Below are 16,569 nucleotides of genomic sequence, written 5' to 3' on the forward strand. Positions count from 1 at the left end.
CCAGACCTCAGTCAATGCCAGTGCCTCAACACTAAATGGCAACACAAGTCCATTGACAAATGACAGTAGTAGTGACGTTATCAGTAGATCTGGTGGCAAAGAAAAGCGCTTCCCGTGTTCATTCTGTGGGAAATATTTTTTTATTTTTTTTATTTCACCTTTATTTAACCAGGTAGGCTAGTTGAGAACAAGTTCTCATTTGCAACTGCGACCTGGCCAAGATAAAGCATAGCAGTGTGAACAGACAACACAGAGTTAAACATGGAGTAAACAATTAACAAGTCAATGACACAGTAGAAAAAAAAGAGAGTCTATATACATTGTGTGCAAAAGGAATGAGGTAGGCAAATAATTACAATTTTGCAGATTAACACTGGAGTGATACATGATCAGATGGTCATGTACAGGTAGAGAAATTGGTGTGCAAAAGAGCAGAAAAGTAAATAAATATAAACAGTATGGGGATGAGGTAGGTAAAATTGGGTGGGCTATTTACCGATAGACTATGTACAGCTGCAGCGATCGGTTAGCTGCTCAGATAGCAGATGTTTGAAGTTGGTGAGGGAGATAAAAGTATAAGGCGGAGCTTTACCTAGCATGGACTTGTAGATGACCTGGAGCCAGTGGATCTGGCGACGAATATGTAGTGAGGGCCAACCGACTAGAGCATACAGGTCGCAGTGGTGGGTGGTATAAGGTGCTTTAGTAACAAAACGGATGGCACTGTGATAAACTGCATCCAGTTTGCTGAGGAGAGTGTTGGAAGCTATTTTGTAGATGACATCGCCGAAGTCGAGGATCAGTAAGATAGTCAGTTTTACTAGGGTAAGTTTAGCAGCGTGAGTGGCTTTGTTTTGGAATAGAAACCTGACTCTAGATTTAAATTTAGATTGTAGATGTTTGATATGAGTCTGGAAGGAGAGTTTACAGTCTAGCCAGACACCTAGGTACTTATAGATGTCCACATATTCTATGTCGGAACCATCCAGGGTGGTGATGCTAGTCGGGCGTGCGGGTGCTGGTAGCGAACGGTTGAAAAGCATGCATTTGGTTTTAATAGCATTTAAGCGCAGTTGGAGGCCGCGGAAGGAGTGTTGTATGGCATTGAAGCGGGTTTGGAGGTTAGATAGCACAGTGTCCAAGGACGGGCCGGAAGTATACAGAATGGTGTCGTCTGCGTAGAGGTGGATCAGGGTATCGCCCGCAGCAAGAGCAACATCATTGATATATACAGAGAAAAGAGTCGGCCTGAGAATTGAACCCTGTGGCACCCCCAGAGACTGCCAGAGGACCGGACAGCATGCCTTCCGATTTGACACACTGAACTCTGTCTGCAAAGTAGTTGGTGAACCAGGCAAGGCAGTCATCAGAAAAACCGAGGCTACTGAGTCTGCCGATAAGAATATGGTGATTGACAGAGTCGAAAGCCTTGGCAAGGTCGATGAAGACGGCTGCACAGTACTGTCTTTTAGCGATAGCGGTTATGATATCGTTTAGTACCTTGAGCGTGGCTGAGGTGCACCCGTGACCGGCTCGGAAACCAGATTGCACAGCGGAGAAGGTACGGTGGGATTCGAGATGGTCAGTGACCTGCTTGTTGACTTGGCTTTCGAAGACCTTAGATTGGCAGGGCAGGATAGATATAGGTCTGTAACAGTTTGGGTCCAGGGTGTCTCCCTCTTTGAAGAGGGGAATGACTGCGGCAGCTTTCCAATCCTTGGGGATCTCAGACGATATGAAAGAGAGGTTGAACAGGCTGGTAATAGGGGTTGCGACAATGGCGGCGGATAGTTTCAGAAATAGAGGGTCCAGATTGTCAAGACCAGCTGATTTGTACGGGTCCAGGTTTTGCAGCTCTTTCAGAACATCTGCTATCTGGATTTGGGTAAAGGAGAACTTGGAGAGGATTGGGCGAGTAGCTGCGGGGGGGGCGGAGCTGTTGGCCGAGGTTGGAGTAGCCAGGAGGAAGGCATGGCCAGCCGTTGAGAAATGCTTGTTGAAGTTTTCGATAATCATGGATTTATCGGTGGTGACCGTGTTACCTTGCCTCAGTGCAGTGGGCAGCTGGGAGGAAAGTCTTCAGTTTCCCCAAACAGGTGGAGCTCCACCAGGGGATGCACACTGTTTCAACCTGTAGAGTCCACACAGGGGACAAATCCTGACGTTGCCCCAGTGTGTGAATAGTTTCTCCCACCATTACCAGCTGAAGATACACCTGAAGGTCCACACGGGAGAGAGGCTGTTCACCTGTATGCACTGCGGGAAGATGTTTTCAGAGAGGAGCTACCTCAGGATACACCAGCAGAAAATGCACACGGCCCATGTATAGAGTATACTGACATGTAATGTAGTACTAGTTAGTTTGTAGTTCATTCTGTTGGTTTGGGATGTAGGAGGGAACTGGATGAGGTGAACTGAGGAAAGAATGAGTATGATGAGGCAGAGTAGATGATTTGGTGATGGTTGGTGTGATGGTGTCTGTACAAATGCTTCACTGATGAAGAGTGACAAACTTAGTCCCTTTAGGTTGATACTTATGTTTTATAGTGAGTTAAGGATAATGCCTTAATGCCTGTTTACATGACATGAATATGTATGTAATCTTGAACCTTTTCCAAAGTATTCTCAAATTAATTTGATCAAAGCGAGGTTACCAAATTTACAGAAAAGGTAGCGTTACCATAGTGAGTAGTTATTCTACTTATATAGTTTTTTTGCAATAAAAGTACCGTACTTCAAAGTTATGTGAGTGTATGACTATTTTGTTGAAATTAAATAGAGCATTTACTCTGCTGATTGACTTGGTTATTTTTGTATCACTGCAGGGACTAAGTTTCCCTTATCTTAGTCGAAACATTATACCTAATTCTTGAATCAACACATATGGACTTTTTTTATAATGAACTCCAATGGCTCTATATTGTACTTGAATCACAGTATTAGATGAGCTTGACTGTGGTTTACATTTCATAATGTATCGTTTCTTATATAAACCTTTTATGCTCATCTGTACAATGTGTCTTGTTGTCTGCAGTCCATGAAGACCTGCTGGTATCCAGTGTTACTGGTGGGAGAGACAGGACCTCTGAGTTGGCTGGTCACAAATCCTGGCTCCGGATCAGGACCCTGGATGAGAAGCCTTCGCTCTTCCTTCTCAAGTCAGAACCAGGACCCAACAACGAGGGACAGAGACTCCACCACCACACAGAACACAACCAGTGGACAGGTGGACTGAACAACCTCAGTCCTGGTGGTCATCAGAGAGACAGAGGCTCCAGTCAGGGATCTAGTCTGCAGCCCAGACCCTTCTCTTCACAGACTCAATGCAGGGCCTGGGCCTGATAGAGATAGACCCTCCTGTTCCTATGATACAAACACCACAGTATCCATGATGAACAGAGCAGGTCACCCTGAGCTTCAACCTTCAGAGGGAGTGGTGAGAGACCTTCCTGTTGTTAGTCTATCAGCAAGTATGTCTTCTCCTTTAGGGTCTTGTCTAAAGCGTAGTGGCTGGGTTCATAGAAGGGCCTTCCTCAGTTACTTAATGATTACCTCAAACAGCATGTTAGTTGTGTAGGGCTTAATGGTGTTGATGGTAAAATCTGTAGCATGAAAACAGCTGTGTTAATGTGACCATTACATCAGTGCATTTTTGTATTATTTTATTTATCCATTATTTTACCAGGTAAGTTGACTGAGAACACATTCTCATTTACAGCAACGACCTGGGGAATAGTTACAGGGGAGAGGAGGGGGATGAATGAGCTAGTTTTAAACTGGGGATTATTAGGTGACCTTGATGGTTTGAGGGCCAGCTTGGGAATTTAGCCAGGACACCGGGGTTAACACCCCTACTCTTAGGATAAGTGCCATGGGATCTTTAAATGACCTCAGAGAGTCAGGACACCCATTTAACATCCCATCCGAAAGACGACACCCTACACAGGGCAGTGTCCCCAATCACAGCCCTGGGGCATTGGGATACTTTTTAAACCAGAGGAAAGAGTGCCTCCTACTGGCCCTCCAACACCACTTCCAGCAGCATCTGGTCTCCCATCTGGTCTCCCATCAGACAGAAAAATCTGGGCCTACTTGACCTCTGACCCAGTACCTCCATGGGGCCACTTGAAAGTAAAATAAATAAATATCTGGAAATCTACAGGCCAACTTGGATTCTAATCCTACACCCACACAGGCATTCTAATGAACTCTATATGAAAACCCCTCTGTGTCTGCATAGTCTGAGTCTCACTGGGCGTTTCCTAACTCAACCAGCCCCTGACCTGACAGGCCTAACGGAGTTATCATTATGGTTAACCTGTTCAAGTACAACCACCATTGGTGGGTCACTGTACACAGTCGGTGGATAGTCAAGGTTTCTGTGACTGTTGCTGGAGCTTCTGCTACCAGCAGTGTCTTCAGAATGCCTTTCTTCTTCAGAGGGTTCAGACATTTCTTCTCCAAAGGTTATCTCTGACACGCTTGTGTCACCCTCAGAATGTGGTGAGTTCTGAGGGTCCCTCGCTAGTGGCCCATCTTCCAGCACAATTGAGGGCTCTGACTGTGTTTACTTGGAGGTCTGTTCTGATATCCGCACACTAGTCCTCTCACCAATGTCAATTTCTGGTATATCGTTCATGGATGAGTCCTCCATCTCCTCACTGTCTCCCGTATTAGGTGTCTCCAAGGCAGTGTCAGGGAGAGGCAAGAAGTTTACAGGCATTATCAGATTACGGTGGACTGTTTTCTCCTGGCTAATTGCCATGTTATGTATCTTGAAGATGTGGATGTCACTATTCTTCTCCGTAACAATATAAAGGATCAGCAAGCTTCCTCTTTCCACATTCACCCTTATTCGCCAGCAGCACCCGATCACCGACCTCCACTGGAGCTCCTCTGATCTTCCTCTTCAGCTGTTTGGTTGCTGACACCTGTACCGTCTCCATGGCCTCCCTCAGCTCTCGCTTTCTCGTCAGGGTCTTGGACACCCTTCATGTACTCGTCATAGTCTACAACCTCTGAGTCTTGCAGCACGGTACCAAACATCATGTCGACAGGCAGACGTGGGGTTCTCCCAAACATCAACTGGAAAGGGGCGTTGCCTGTGGTTTCATGGACTGTACAGTTGTAGGCGAAGGTCAACAACATCAGCTTCTGGGGCCACCTGTGCTTCGCTCTCGTAGGTAAGGTCCTGATCATGTTTCCCAGCATTCTGTTGAACCTTTCGACTCCCCCGTTCCCCATTGGCTAGTAGGGAGTCGTGTGCGACTTCTGGAGTGCTGCAGCACTCAACAACTCAGCAATCAATTTACTTTCAAAGTTGGCCCTTTGGTCGGAGTGGTTACGACGAGGAAAACCATACACACATAAGATGTTGTTCCACAGCTAAAGGGCCACTGCTTTAGCTGATTGGTTCGGACACAAGAAGGCATGGGCCATCTTAGTAAAATGGTCAGTGACGACCAGAACACCCAAGGACTTGAAGTCCACACAGACCCACTCGAGGGGCTCAGTCGTGATGATGTACTCCAATGGAGCTCTGGCCTCTGGCTCGGGGGTTTACTGAACACGCACCTCTTGTAGGTCTTGACGTACTCTCTCACATCAGACTCCAGACCATGCCAGAAGAACCTCTGTTTCACCAAGTACAACGTCCGCTGTTGCCCCTGTTGGGTTCATCTTGGGGTCATGATAGGGGCTGTACCAAATGTTTGATGTATTATAATAATTGATTATGCTTATGTTGTATTAATAGAAAGGGAAGGGTTATAAGACCCCTCCCCCACTACATTTATAGTGTCCTAGACTACAGATTAACATTGTTCCACAGTTATTTTCTAGTCTCTGCCTCTTGTAAAGAAACGGTTCGAGAGATGTGTGAGTTATGGCAGTCAAAACAGGATGTCTGTGAGAAAGAACCCTGCAGGGGTGTGAAAGAGAAGAGACTAGTCAGACATTCCACTATAAATCAACTTGGGGAGTGGACATTTACTGCTGAGCCTTTATATAACACTGAAACTATTGTTTGTATAGTTGTGTATGCATGGGCTTGGTCGGCAGTGACATCACTAAGGCTGGACTTCAGGCTTAATAAAATAACTTGGACCCTTTACTCTTTTGCAGAACTTACTTGGAAACATGCGTGCTATGTTCCTGTTGTGAACTTCTGTCTGCAATTGCATTAATAAATGAATGATTGATTTCCTTAAAGATATTGTCTGAATGCTAATTTCACCAATGATCCAATGTTTGACGAGGAACAAAGAACCCCAACACCCCTGATGACCTGTCACACCCTGACCATAGTTTGCTTTGTATGTTTCTATGTTTTGTTTGGTCAGGGTGTGATATGAGTGGGCATTCTATGTTGGATGTCTTGTTTGTCTATTTCTATGTCTGGCCTGATATGGTTCTCAATCAGAGGCAGGTGTTAGTCATTGTCTCTGATTGGGAACCATATTTAGGTAGCCTGTTTGGTGTTGGGTTTGTGGGTGATTGTTCCTGTCTCTGTGTTTGCACCAGATAGGGCTGTTTTGGTTTTTCACATTTATTGTTTTGTTAGTCTATTCATGTTTAGTCTCTTTATTAAAGAACCATGAATAAAAACAACGCTGCGTTTTGGTCCACTTCATCGTGGACACCCTTCAAGACTGTCACCCTCATGGAGGTGGGTACTACATTCTGGTACGTCTTATTCTTTGACCCCAAACTTTTGGTAACGCGATATAGTACACACATTTTCAGAGTGAGCTTCTCCCAGGTCTTCAAAATCCGAAGGGCCTCGAGTGGTTCATGGCCACGTTCCCTCCCAGAAGGTCTCCGGCCCCTGTCCACGTAGAAGACAACTCTGACCAGTGTGTCATCCTGTGGCTGCTTTGATATCAGGTCGTCACGGGATAGCACTCTCACGTCTGCCATCTCAGATGGCACCAGTAACTGAGTGAGTTGAGGCAGCTCTCGAGGTCAAATGAGTGGTTCGACCAGTGGAACACATCTTGCACCTTCTCAGCATGTACTCCTGCAGCTTCTTCCAGCAAGGCCTTGTATAGAACACTTGTGATGCAGTGGAGAGCGCTCGGCTGCACAAATGGCTGTCTACTGAGTGCATCAGCAATGACATTCTTGGGACCGGGGATGTACTTGATGTCAAACTCGAATGGAGCGAGCTAAGCAATCCATCTCTGTTCACAGGCATCCAATTTGGGCTTGGACAGGATGTACATTAATGGGTTGTTGTCTGTCCTTACAGTAAAAGGCTTGCCCCTTAGCCAATGACAATTTCTCACAGACGGCCCAGCGTAAAGCAAAAAACTCTAACCTATGGGCAGGATACTTTGACTGTGCATAAGTAAGTGATTTTCTAGCAAATGCTATGGATCTGGCTGCAGACTCATCCTCTGGCATCTGGAGGACAGCACCTAAGCCTGGAGGACAGCACCTAAGCTATTTGATGCATCTACAGAGAGCAAGAAAGGTATACTAAAATCAGGGTGTGCCTGCATAGAGCTTATTTCAACTGACTGAAGGCCTGTTTGCACTCACCAGTCCAGTCTGCTGCGAGTTTCCTATGTATTTGTCTTTTCTTGTGGCCTTTTCCATGGCGTGGTGCCTTTGTCCCAGCTGTCAGCCCATGCAGCGGCTTAGCGATGGTGGAGCACCCCTCAATGAACTGCTGGTAATAGACTATCATTCCGAGGAAGGACCGACTCTTCCCCTGGGAGAGCACGTCTGTGTTATCCTCCATGAGATCCTTCTCGGTCATCCCTGCAATAGCCTTCACTTTTCTGTGTCTGTGGCCACATCTCCTTCACTGATGACATGCCCCAAGAAAAGCACTGACCTTTTCATTAAATGGCATTTCTTTGGAGCCAATTTCAGATTATGGGCTTTGAGCCGCTCAAAAACTGACTCCAAGTTTTGCAATCCAAGTTCTTCAGTTGGAGCAAAAACCAGCACATCGTCCACGTAACAGAGAAAGCTAGAAAAACATGTATCCCCAAAAATGCTCAACATCATCCTCATGAATGTAGCTGGACTATTGCAAAGTCCCTGTGGAAGACGGTTATATACATATGAACCAAAAGGAGAAGTGAAGGCTGTAAACTTCTTGTCGTCTTCATGCACCTCCACATTGTAGTAGCCTGAGGTCAAATCCATCATAGAGAAGACGGCGTTGCCACCCAGGGCCGCCAGAGCATCAGCTTGGTGAGGTCGAGGGTCCTTTACGGTGCGAGCATTGAGCCATCGGAAGTCTGTGCAGTCTCAGATCGCTAGACTTCTTCCAGACCAGCAGAAGCGGGGAGGCATACTCACTGCTGGATTTCCTGATTATCTCTTGCGCTTCCATCTCATCCAAGGCCTGCCTGAGCTTGTCATAATGGTTAGAGGAGAGCCTACGGTAAGGTAGCCTAAAAGGCTTAGTGTCACTGAGTCTGATGCAATGGACATAACCAGTAGCCGTTCTGCAAACTAGTTTGTGCCGGGAGAAGATAAGATGAACTAGCTTGGCCTTACACTATTGCAACAACTGAGTGGACTCAATGTCACCTAGCCCTAACTCGTGCAACACCTCACTTGTCACTCTGTGCGGTTTGACGGCACTGTCAATGGTCAAGCTATCTGCACTACCATTGTCAAAGTCTGGATTGTCATCAATTTTGTGTACCTGCTGCACCAGGGGCATTGGTGGGACAGTGGGCCCATCTATATAGTCAGTGTCAAAGTCCTAATGCCATGCAAGGAAAAACGTCCGCTATCTTGGCATTGATCGGGGGTGACAGCGTAGCCTAGTAGTTAGAGTGTTGGACTAGTAACCGAACGGTTGCAAGATCGAATACCCGAGCAGACGAGGCACACTCATGCACTCCTCACACTCATGCACTGTGCATTCCTCTGAACCATCCTCCGTGAAACAACCAAGGATTCAGACATGTTGCAGCAAGTGTGTAACAGGGAGATCCCATGACCTGTGCAGGAGGGCATAGTCAGGGAGAGTGTAAAGTTGGGAAAGAGAATGTTTGGGGACCAGAATAAAAAAAATAATACACCATCTGGAACATGAGTGTTAGATTCTGGAAATGGTACTCTACAAGCCGGAATGTTGATTAAAATTATATTTGAACTTACTCTGCCAATTTTCACGTAGTTTTGGTCCTTCAAGATAAAATATCCACAGGAAAGTATTGTTTACCTGATTTGTTAGAGAACCAGTACTGAAGTAGACATTTTTAATCACCTGCGCAAAACTATGTAAACACCTGCAAGACTTCTATTAGTATGCATGGTTTGCGTGTGTGTACCATCTTGTGTAATGCCTTCAGTCATAAGCAAAACATTGATTTCAACACAGACCCACTTTTTGAAGTTGGTTTAATAATACTTTCCTGTGGTCAACCGGCAGAGTAAGTTTAAATATAATTTTATTTAATATTCGTGACAGATAAGGAATATGTAAATGCACGTGGTGTTGTCTACATAATTTTGTGACTATGATAGAGAAAGCACCGTGTGTCAACTTTGGGGGCGCCCTAGCCCAAGATGTAACGTTACTCTTAAAAAGTCTAAATCGATTCTGTCGCGATGCGGTTCTATAAACAAAGCCCTTTACTTCATATCACATCAAAATAATTTCACAAATGCAAAATATACACTTACTGTACACTGTTTTAAATGACTGACAGATTCCGCCGACAGTATTTTTCAGTTACAAGTTTCTGGCAGTCTTCTTCCGCTACCCACAGGTGTTCGGAGCATGCAAGATAGCTAATTAGCACAGGTGGTCCCTCTGTAGACACATATGGACGTGAGGGAACACTAATCCTAATAACTTACTACAGGCCTTGATAGGGCTAACTTTTTTGTGTGGTCTTGGCCATAGTGGAGTTTGGAGTGTGACTGTTTGAGTTTGTGGACAGGTGTCTTTTATACTGATAACAAGTTCAAACAGGTGCCATTAATACAGGTAACGAGTGGAGGACAGAGGAGCCTCTTAAAGAAGAAGTTACAGGTCTGTGAGTGCCAGAAATCTTGCTTGTTTGTAGGTGACCTGTTACGAATCCCTTTTGGCCCGACAGTCTAGGGGGGGTGGTAATGAGACCCGTAACATAACTCATGCAAATTATAATTGTGACAAAGTAAAAGTGTGAACGAAATAACCAGGACCACTGAAATCTACCGTCAAACTCAAGGTTTATTTGAAAACACACGGTAATGTGGGGAGCAGGAAAAGGGGCTGAGCTGGACCCAAGGAAAGAAACAATAAGTATTCAAAAAAAACCTAAGCTAGACTAGCCTACTTTAACAACAGCTAACTAAATAACCAAAAATACAATGGGTGGTCCGCCCAGTTCTAACTAGTGTATTTAACAAAGTCTACCTACGGGTAGTGTATGCCCATGGGCAACTTGTCTTGGTTTCCCCTTTTCCCACCAGCAATCAAACACAAACACCATAACAATACTCACAGGTGATGACAAAGTGCTATGGAGGTGCTCAAACAAAAGAGAGGTTAATACACACCGAGAGAGTGAACTGCAGAGACCTACAGACATGGCATTTACAGAGAGATTGCGCTGTAGAGCAAACAACTAACAGGGTTTTTAAACCAAGGGAAAGGAACTGTGATAGGGTAGGAAAACAGGAGGAGGTGTGTCTTCTGATTGATGATTGATTGGTGACTGATTGGGGAGTGATGATTTTCACCTGTGAGGGGAGAAGGAGAGCAAACACAGGATACATACACACACACACACAGGATACCTGTATCTGTAACATGACCAAATACTTATTTTCCACCATAATTTGCAAATAAATTCATTAAAAATCCTACAATGTGATTTTCTGGATTTTTTTTCTCATTTTGTCTGTCATAGTTGAAGTGTACCTATAATGAAAATTACAGGACTCATCTTTTTAAGTGGGAGAACTTGCACAATTGGTGGCTGACTAAATACTTTCCCCCCACTGTATGTATATTGTAGCTAAGAAACTAATACTAAGTGTATGTTGTGTAGTAAGCTGTTAGTAGCCCATGTGCCTCACCCTAATAATTTGGTCTATTTTCAACCAACGCTGTATTGTACACACATTGTTCGTGGCCTGTGTGTGCTTGTTTTGTACAGCTTTGACTGTGCTACTGATAGTAGTGGTGGTGCTTAGCTTGCACGTGCAAATTCAGCACTCACAACATTCTAGAATAGAATTGTGTTATTTGACGTGTCAAATGAAAAGCTTATTTAATGCGCCAAATAGTGTTGTATGACATGTATCATTCAATGTATCATTCAATGTGCCTCATCCTAATAATTTGGTCTATTTTCACTTCTTAATTTCACCTTCTATTCTAACTTGGTGGTGCACATGTAGCCTATAACCTGTTTTAGAGAAATGTAATCGTTGACTATTGTAAGAGCTTTCATTGTCTGTTTATATGCCCCCTTTATTTATCCTACGGTTCTGACTTGTTGTACAGGGAGTACACTGTAAGAACGTGTACTCATGTTCTGAATTCTGTCTCTGTACATTTCAAAAGTGCTGAACAAATTGTTTGACTACATCCGTCGTCGCTCACTCATTAATGTCTTAATCGAAATTACGGATTGCCTCGTACCCGCTTGTCATCCCCTTATTCCATAGTTTGTGCATCTCAATTGCCAGTAGAAACCACATTTGTTTAAGCAAGTCAGCTATGCTTCTTTAAAAGGCAGTAAATGAGGCTGAATGAACCGTTTCGCTGCCAGACAAGGCTCAGCTGAAAGCCAGGTGTAGCAATGGTAAGCTGTTGGGACAGCTTTACGTAGTCCCTAACCATTTGTGGGCACCGTTTGTCACCGTTATAGTGCAATTAATGTATTGTTTAGTGTTGTGTAGTGGCTTTGCTGGCATGCATCCCACACTTTTGTTCTGCTTTGTTTGCCCCACCAAGATTTACATGCTAAAATAGCCACTTCCCAAGGGTGAGTGATTTCACTGGGAGCCCCCCAGTGAGCAGGTCTGAAGAGAGAGATCCAGAGAGGATGAGTTTTAGTAAGGTGGGATTGCCTGCTTTTATTGCTATGGTTATTAATTATCTGCACTGATGGAGCATAAATCCCAGAAAATAGGTGTGGTAGTGGCATCAGCTTTTTGCCTGCAGTAGAATATTGTAGGGCTAAAGTATTGGTATATTGTTGCATATGTGTAGGGTTAGAGAGTGGTGAGATTTATTTTTCCCCTTTCTTTTCTGTGACATATTGTGCAATTCGCACTCCGACCCGTAAAAGTCAGCAACACTGCGTCAAGTTTGCAGGAAACTCACAGGAAGATGAAGTAAACGGAAGCAGAGAGGAAGAGGCGAAGTGAGAGGATTTACACCGCCCTAATCAGTCCCCGTGAGATAAGATTTAGAAGTGTCGAATTACGTGAGGCTTATTAAATTGAATTTAAGTTGCGTAATATTTAGGCTGTTCTAAATGTACTGATATAAAAGTGTACGCACGTGGAATTCAAGCAACTGAGAAAAACGATTTAGTTGTAAATAATCTTTACGGAAATGAAGTGTCCAATAACAATTTCCACGTTAGCGTTTCTATTGTTATTTAGGCGTGTATTAACACCCAACTAAAAATATTACTCATTTAACTGCATAGCGTCACATACTTAATTCGCATTGGAGACAGGACCTGGTTGATAGATGTTATCTTGGTAACGCTAGCTAGCTGCTAACAATGGCTAACTGTATGGTTTTTCACACTCAAATAGCCTCCATCATGGAGGTACTAGCGAATGCAGCCGTGGCAGAGATCTGTAAACTCGTAGACGACGACTATGCAGTGTTTCGTTTGGAAATAACTCAAAGCCAGAAAGAAAACAGGGTATTGCGGAGGAAACTACTGGAACTGAAGGTGGCACGGGAGCGCGCAGAAAAGACAATGCGAGAGCGCGTCTTCGCCAGTCGCCCAAGTATTAAGATCCTCGACCGATACAGAGGAATAGCAAGAGGTAGGTCAATTGTTGGAAAGTATGCAATAATTGCCCTGATTACTTAGCTATCTTGCGCAAAGACAAAATATAATGTTCTTGATTTACTGCATTTCCTATTTACTCAATGAAAACAATGTGATGCATGGAACATAATACATCAATCAATAAATAGTATATGAAGAAGTTATGCAACACGTTAGCTTACATCCTTGCCAATTCTAGACAGTGTCAATAGTGTACAACATACCAAAAACTGTCAATAGTGTTCAATACAGTGTTGACAGTAGCTAAACTAATAGTAGCTACACTAATTGCCTCTTTTCCTCCAATCACTCTCTCAGGTGAAGGACATCTCACTGGAGGCCACAGGAGCTTTGTGAAGCCAGCAGGACACAATACATTGAGAGATGACCAACCAATCACTGTTGATGAGGGGAGTGGAACCTCAACCCAGCACATTATTGTGATAGAGGTTAGTGTAATGGTGTTGCATAAAGCATTAGTTACTTTGTGGCCCCTTTATTTCAGAAGGTCTCCCCTCAGCTATTTACTTTCTTACATGTACATTCTCATCATAGGGGGACTTGTGAGACTTCCGTACGACATTGTTATACAATTCAACTCATGTGCCGGTAATAACCATCTCTCTTCTTGTGTCAGTCTGCAGGTCCTGGGGTCAAGCAGGAGACATCTGAAGGAGAGGAGAACCCACTGTACAGCAGAGACCTCCAAACTGGAGCAGTGGGAGTGCCTCCTGTAGCCACGGACAAACCCACTACCACCCCAGCGCAGCCCAAGACCCAATGCAGCATCACGGAGGTCAGTGGAACGCTGAACGCCATCCTCAAGACAGAGACAGACACAGAGACTTCAACTGTAACACAAAGGCTTTTACACACAGGATCTGACCAAATGTCAGACCCAGAGAGAATGGGGCTGGGAAGACTGGGCTGTCCTCCTGCTCCCGCCTCAGCGTACGTACTTTATGGAAACCCGAGCCCGAGGACGGTTCATTCCCATCCGGACTCAGGTGACGCGTCAGAGACTGGTAATGATCCTTCTTGTTCTTATATTTCAGAGATGGACCCTAGCAACATGCCCATGGGTTTAGAGGCACAGACTGATCTGTCTAGACGGGACTGGAACCGGTGCAGTAGAAGTGTATATTCTGAAGGGTGCCTATATGAGGCAGGGGAGGGTATGGCCATAGATGACGTGACTGTGAAAGTGGAGGGTGACATTCCTCCCACATGGAATGCAGATAGTCACCTAGGAGATGGACACTCACAGGGCAGAGATTTCTTAGATTACAGGGAAAGCTTGGAGACCAATCCAAATGTCGCTGCCCACTACCCTTTACACACGCTCAAGGATCGCGACCCATTGTCCACGTCAATGGGGCCTTCCGATTCACATGGCAGCATCCTTTTCAATCAGGTATTGAACTCAAACGACAGGACTAGAGCCCAGGCTCAGAAAGGGGAAGCTACATCAGGCAATTGTAAAGATAAACGATTCCCCTGCATGTTCTGTAACAAAGGCTTCAGCTGCCCCCAGAAGGTGGAGATCCACCAGAGGGTCCACACAGGGGAGAGACCCTACAGCTGTGCCCAGTGTCACATGCGCTTCACCCAGGCTGGCAACCTGAAAAGACACCAGAGGGTCCACACTGGGGAGAAACCATACAGCTGTACCCAGTGCCACATGTGCTTCGCCCAGGCTGGTCACCTGAAGATGCACCTGAAGGTCCACACGGGAGAGAGGCCGTTCACTTGTACGCACTGTGGGAAGAGGTTCTCAGAGAGGAGCTACCTCAGAATACACCAGCAGAAAAAACACTCCACTCTGATAACATAGAAAAGTAACAATTTCACTCGATAGCTTCTGACGTTTAGATCAAACCCTGGATTTCATCAGAAAAGCTCCACAGATGCATTTGGAATGACAAGAGTAACATATTTCAGTGTTGAATATTCCTGGGTAGAGTGTTGCATATAGACTTTGGCATATTTAAGCCTACACATCTATTACATATTGTGTTTGTACTGTGTTGGCTATATGATGTTCACAAATGCCTATTTCATTACTTCCATTCAACTACTTAATTTTTTCCCCAAGACACTTTTAATGAGAAAATGAATGCAGTTTATCAAGTTCATGCTTAATTTTTGTATATGTGTGGTTTTCATATGGTGTATTTAAGTTTTGTAATAAACACGAAATGAGACTTTTCATTCTAAGACTTTCATTGAGACTCTTCCGTATAAGTCACATCTTATCTGTATACACCTGACAGTGCTTTAAAACCATATACTTACTAAATATACCCACACCCTTACGAATAGCTACGGTAGACTTCTAAATAGTTTAGTCAGGTTTCTCTAATGACTTTTGACTTATCATAGCTGACTTATATTTTCCCCACATCTTATTTATGTCCACCATGATGGGTTTAACAACAATTAAGTCATTCTATAACTACAGTATCAGACTCAAATGTAGTTGCGATTGGTAAACACTCCATGTTGAATGTGTCTCTGTACTGGAGGGAGTGTATGTCTGTGTTATCTGTATCACCTCTCTCTTCCAGGAGGGTCCAGAGGTGCTGCTGGTGAAGGAGGAGGGTTGTGTGGAGGGTCTGGGGAACCCTGAGGGGACCATGTTCATGGAGGACAACGAGACTACACCTCCTGAAACCACAGAGGACCCAGCTGAGCAGCACAGGACCACACAGTCGCACTGAGGTGAGCCCACTGTGAACTACTGTCTGAACGGTAAAAACCTGAGAAGAAATCCAAACAGGAAGTGGGAAATCTGAGGTTGGTCGATTTTCAACCCAGCCCCTATTGAATACACAGTGGGATATTGGTTATGTTGCACTTCCTAAGGCTTCCACTAGATGTCAACCATCTTTAGAAACTTGTTTGAGGATTCTACTGTGAAGGGGGGCTGAATGAGAGGAGATTGAGTCAGAGGTCTGGCAGCAGTGGCGCTCTGGTCACGCGCATTTCACATGAGAGGTAGCTCGCGCTCCTTTGCTTTTCTGAAGACAAAGGAATTCTCCGGTTGGAATATTATGGAAGTTTTATGTTAAAAACATCCTAAAGATTGATTCCATACATCGTTTGACATGTTTCTACGGACAGTAACGGAGCTTTTTGACATTTTGTCTGCAACTAGGGAATGCGCTTCATGACTTTGGATTTGTTTACCAAACGTGCTAACAAACGTAGCTCTTTGGACATAAATGATGGACATTATCGAACAAATCAAACATTTAATGTGGAATTGGGATTCCTGGGAGGGCATGCTGATGAAGATCATCAAAGGTAAGTGAATATTTATAATGTTATTTCTGATTTCTGTTGACTTCAACATGGCGGATATCTCTTTGTTTTCTGAGCGCCGTTCTCAGATTATTGCATGGTTTGCTTTTTCCGTAAAGCTTTTTTGAAATCTGACACAGCGGTTGCATTAAGGAGAAGTGTATCTATATTTCCATGTCTAACACTTGTATTTTCATCGACATTTATAATGATTATTTCTGTAAAATGATGTGGCTCTCTGCAATATCACTGGATGTTTTTGGAACTAGTGAACATAACGCAT

The 16,569-nt window shown here is 44.4% G+C and overlaps 1 protein-coding gene across 1 annotated transcript; it reads left to right on the forward strand.

The window, feature by feature from the left end:
• The first annotated feature begins 12,311 nt into the window (after positions 1 to 12,311).
• On the forward strand, positions 12,312 to 15,194 carry LOC135506950 (oocyte zinc finger protein XlCOF7.1-like). The gene is made up of 4 exons (XM_064926384.1): positions 12,312 to 12,398; positions 12,739 to 12,978; positions 13,302 to 13,432; positions 13,621 to 15,194. The coding sequence occupies exons 2-4, from the start codon at positions 12,747 to 12,749 to the stop codon at positions 14,815 to 14,817; spliced, it is 1,560 nt and encodes a 519-aa protein (XP_064782456.1). The 5' UTR covers positions 12,312 to 12,398; positions 12,739 to 12,746; the 3' UTR covers positions 14,818 to 15,194.
• Positions 15,195 to 16,569: the final 1,375 nt, after the last annotated feature.

This window comes from Oncorhynchus masou, chromosome 20, assembly GCF_036934945.1.
Source record: "Oncorhynchus masou masou isolate Uvic2021 chromosome 20, UVic_Omas_1.1, whole genome shotgun sequence".
In the NCBI taxonomy this organism is placed as follows: Eukaryota; Metazoa; Chordata; class Actinopteri; order Salmoniformes; family Salmonidae; genus Oncorhynchus; species Oncorhynchus masou.

Coding starts and splice junctions, on each gene's coding strand:
- LOC135506950 (XM_064926384.1), top strand. CDS start 12,747: ATGGAGGTACTAGCGAATGCAGCCGTGGCAGAGATCTGTAAACTCGTA. Junction 12,979..13,301: donor ATACAGAGGAATAGCAAGAG/GTAGGTCAATTG, acceptor TCACTCTCTCAG/GTGAAGGACATCTCACTGGA. Junction 13,433..13,620: donor AGCACATTATTGTGATAGAG/GTTAGTGTAATG, acceptor TTCTTGTGTCAG/TCTGCAGGTCCTGGGGTCAA.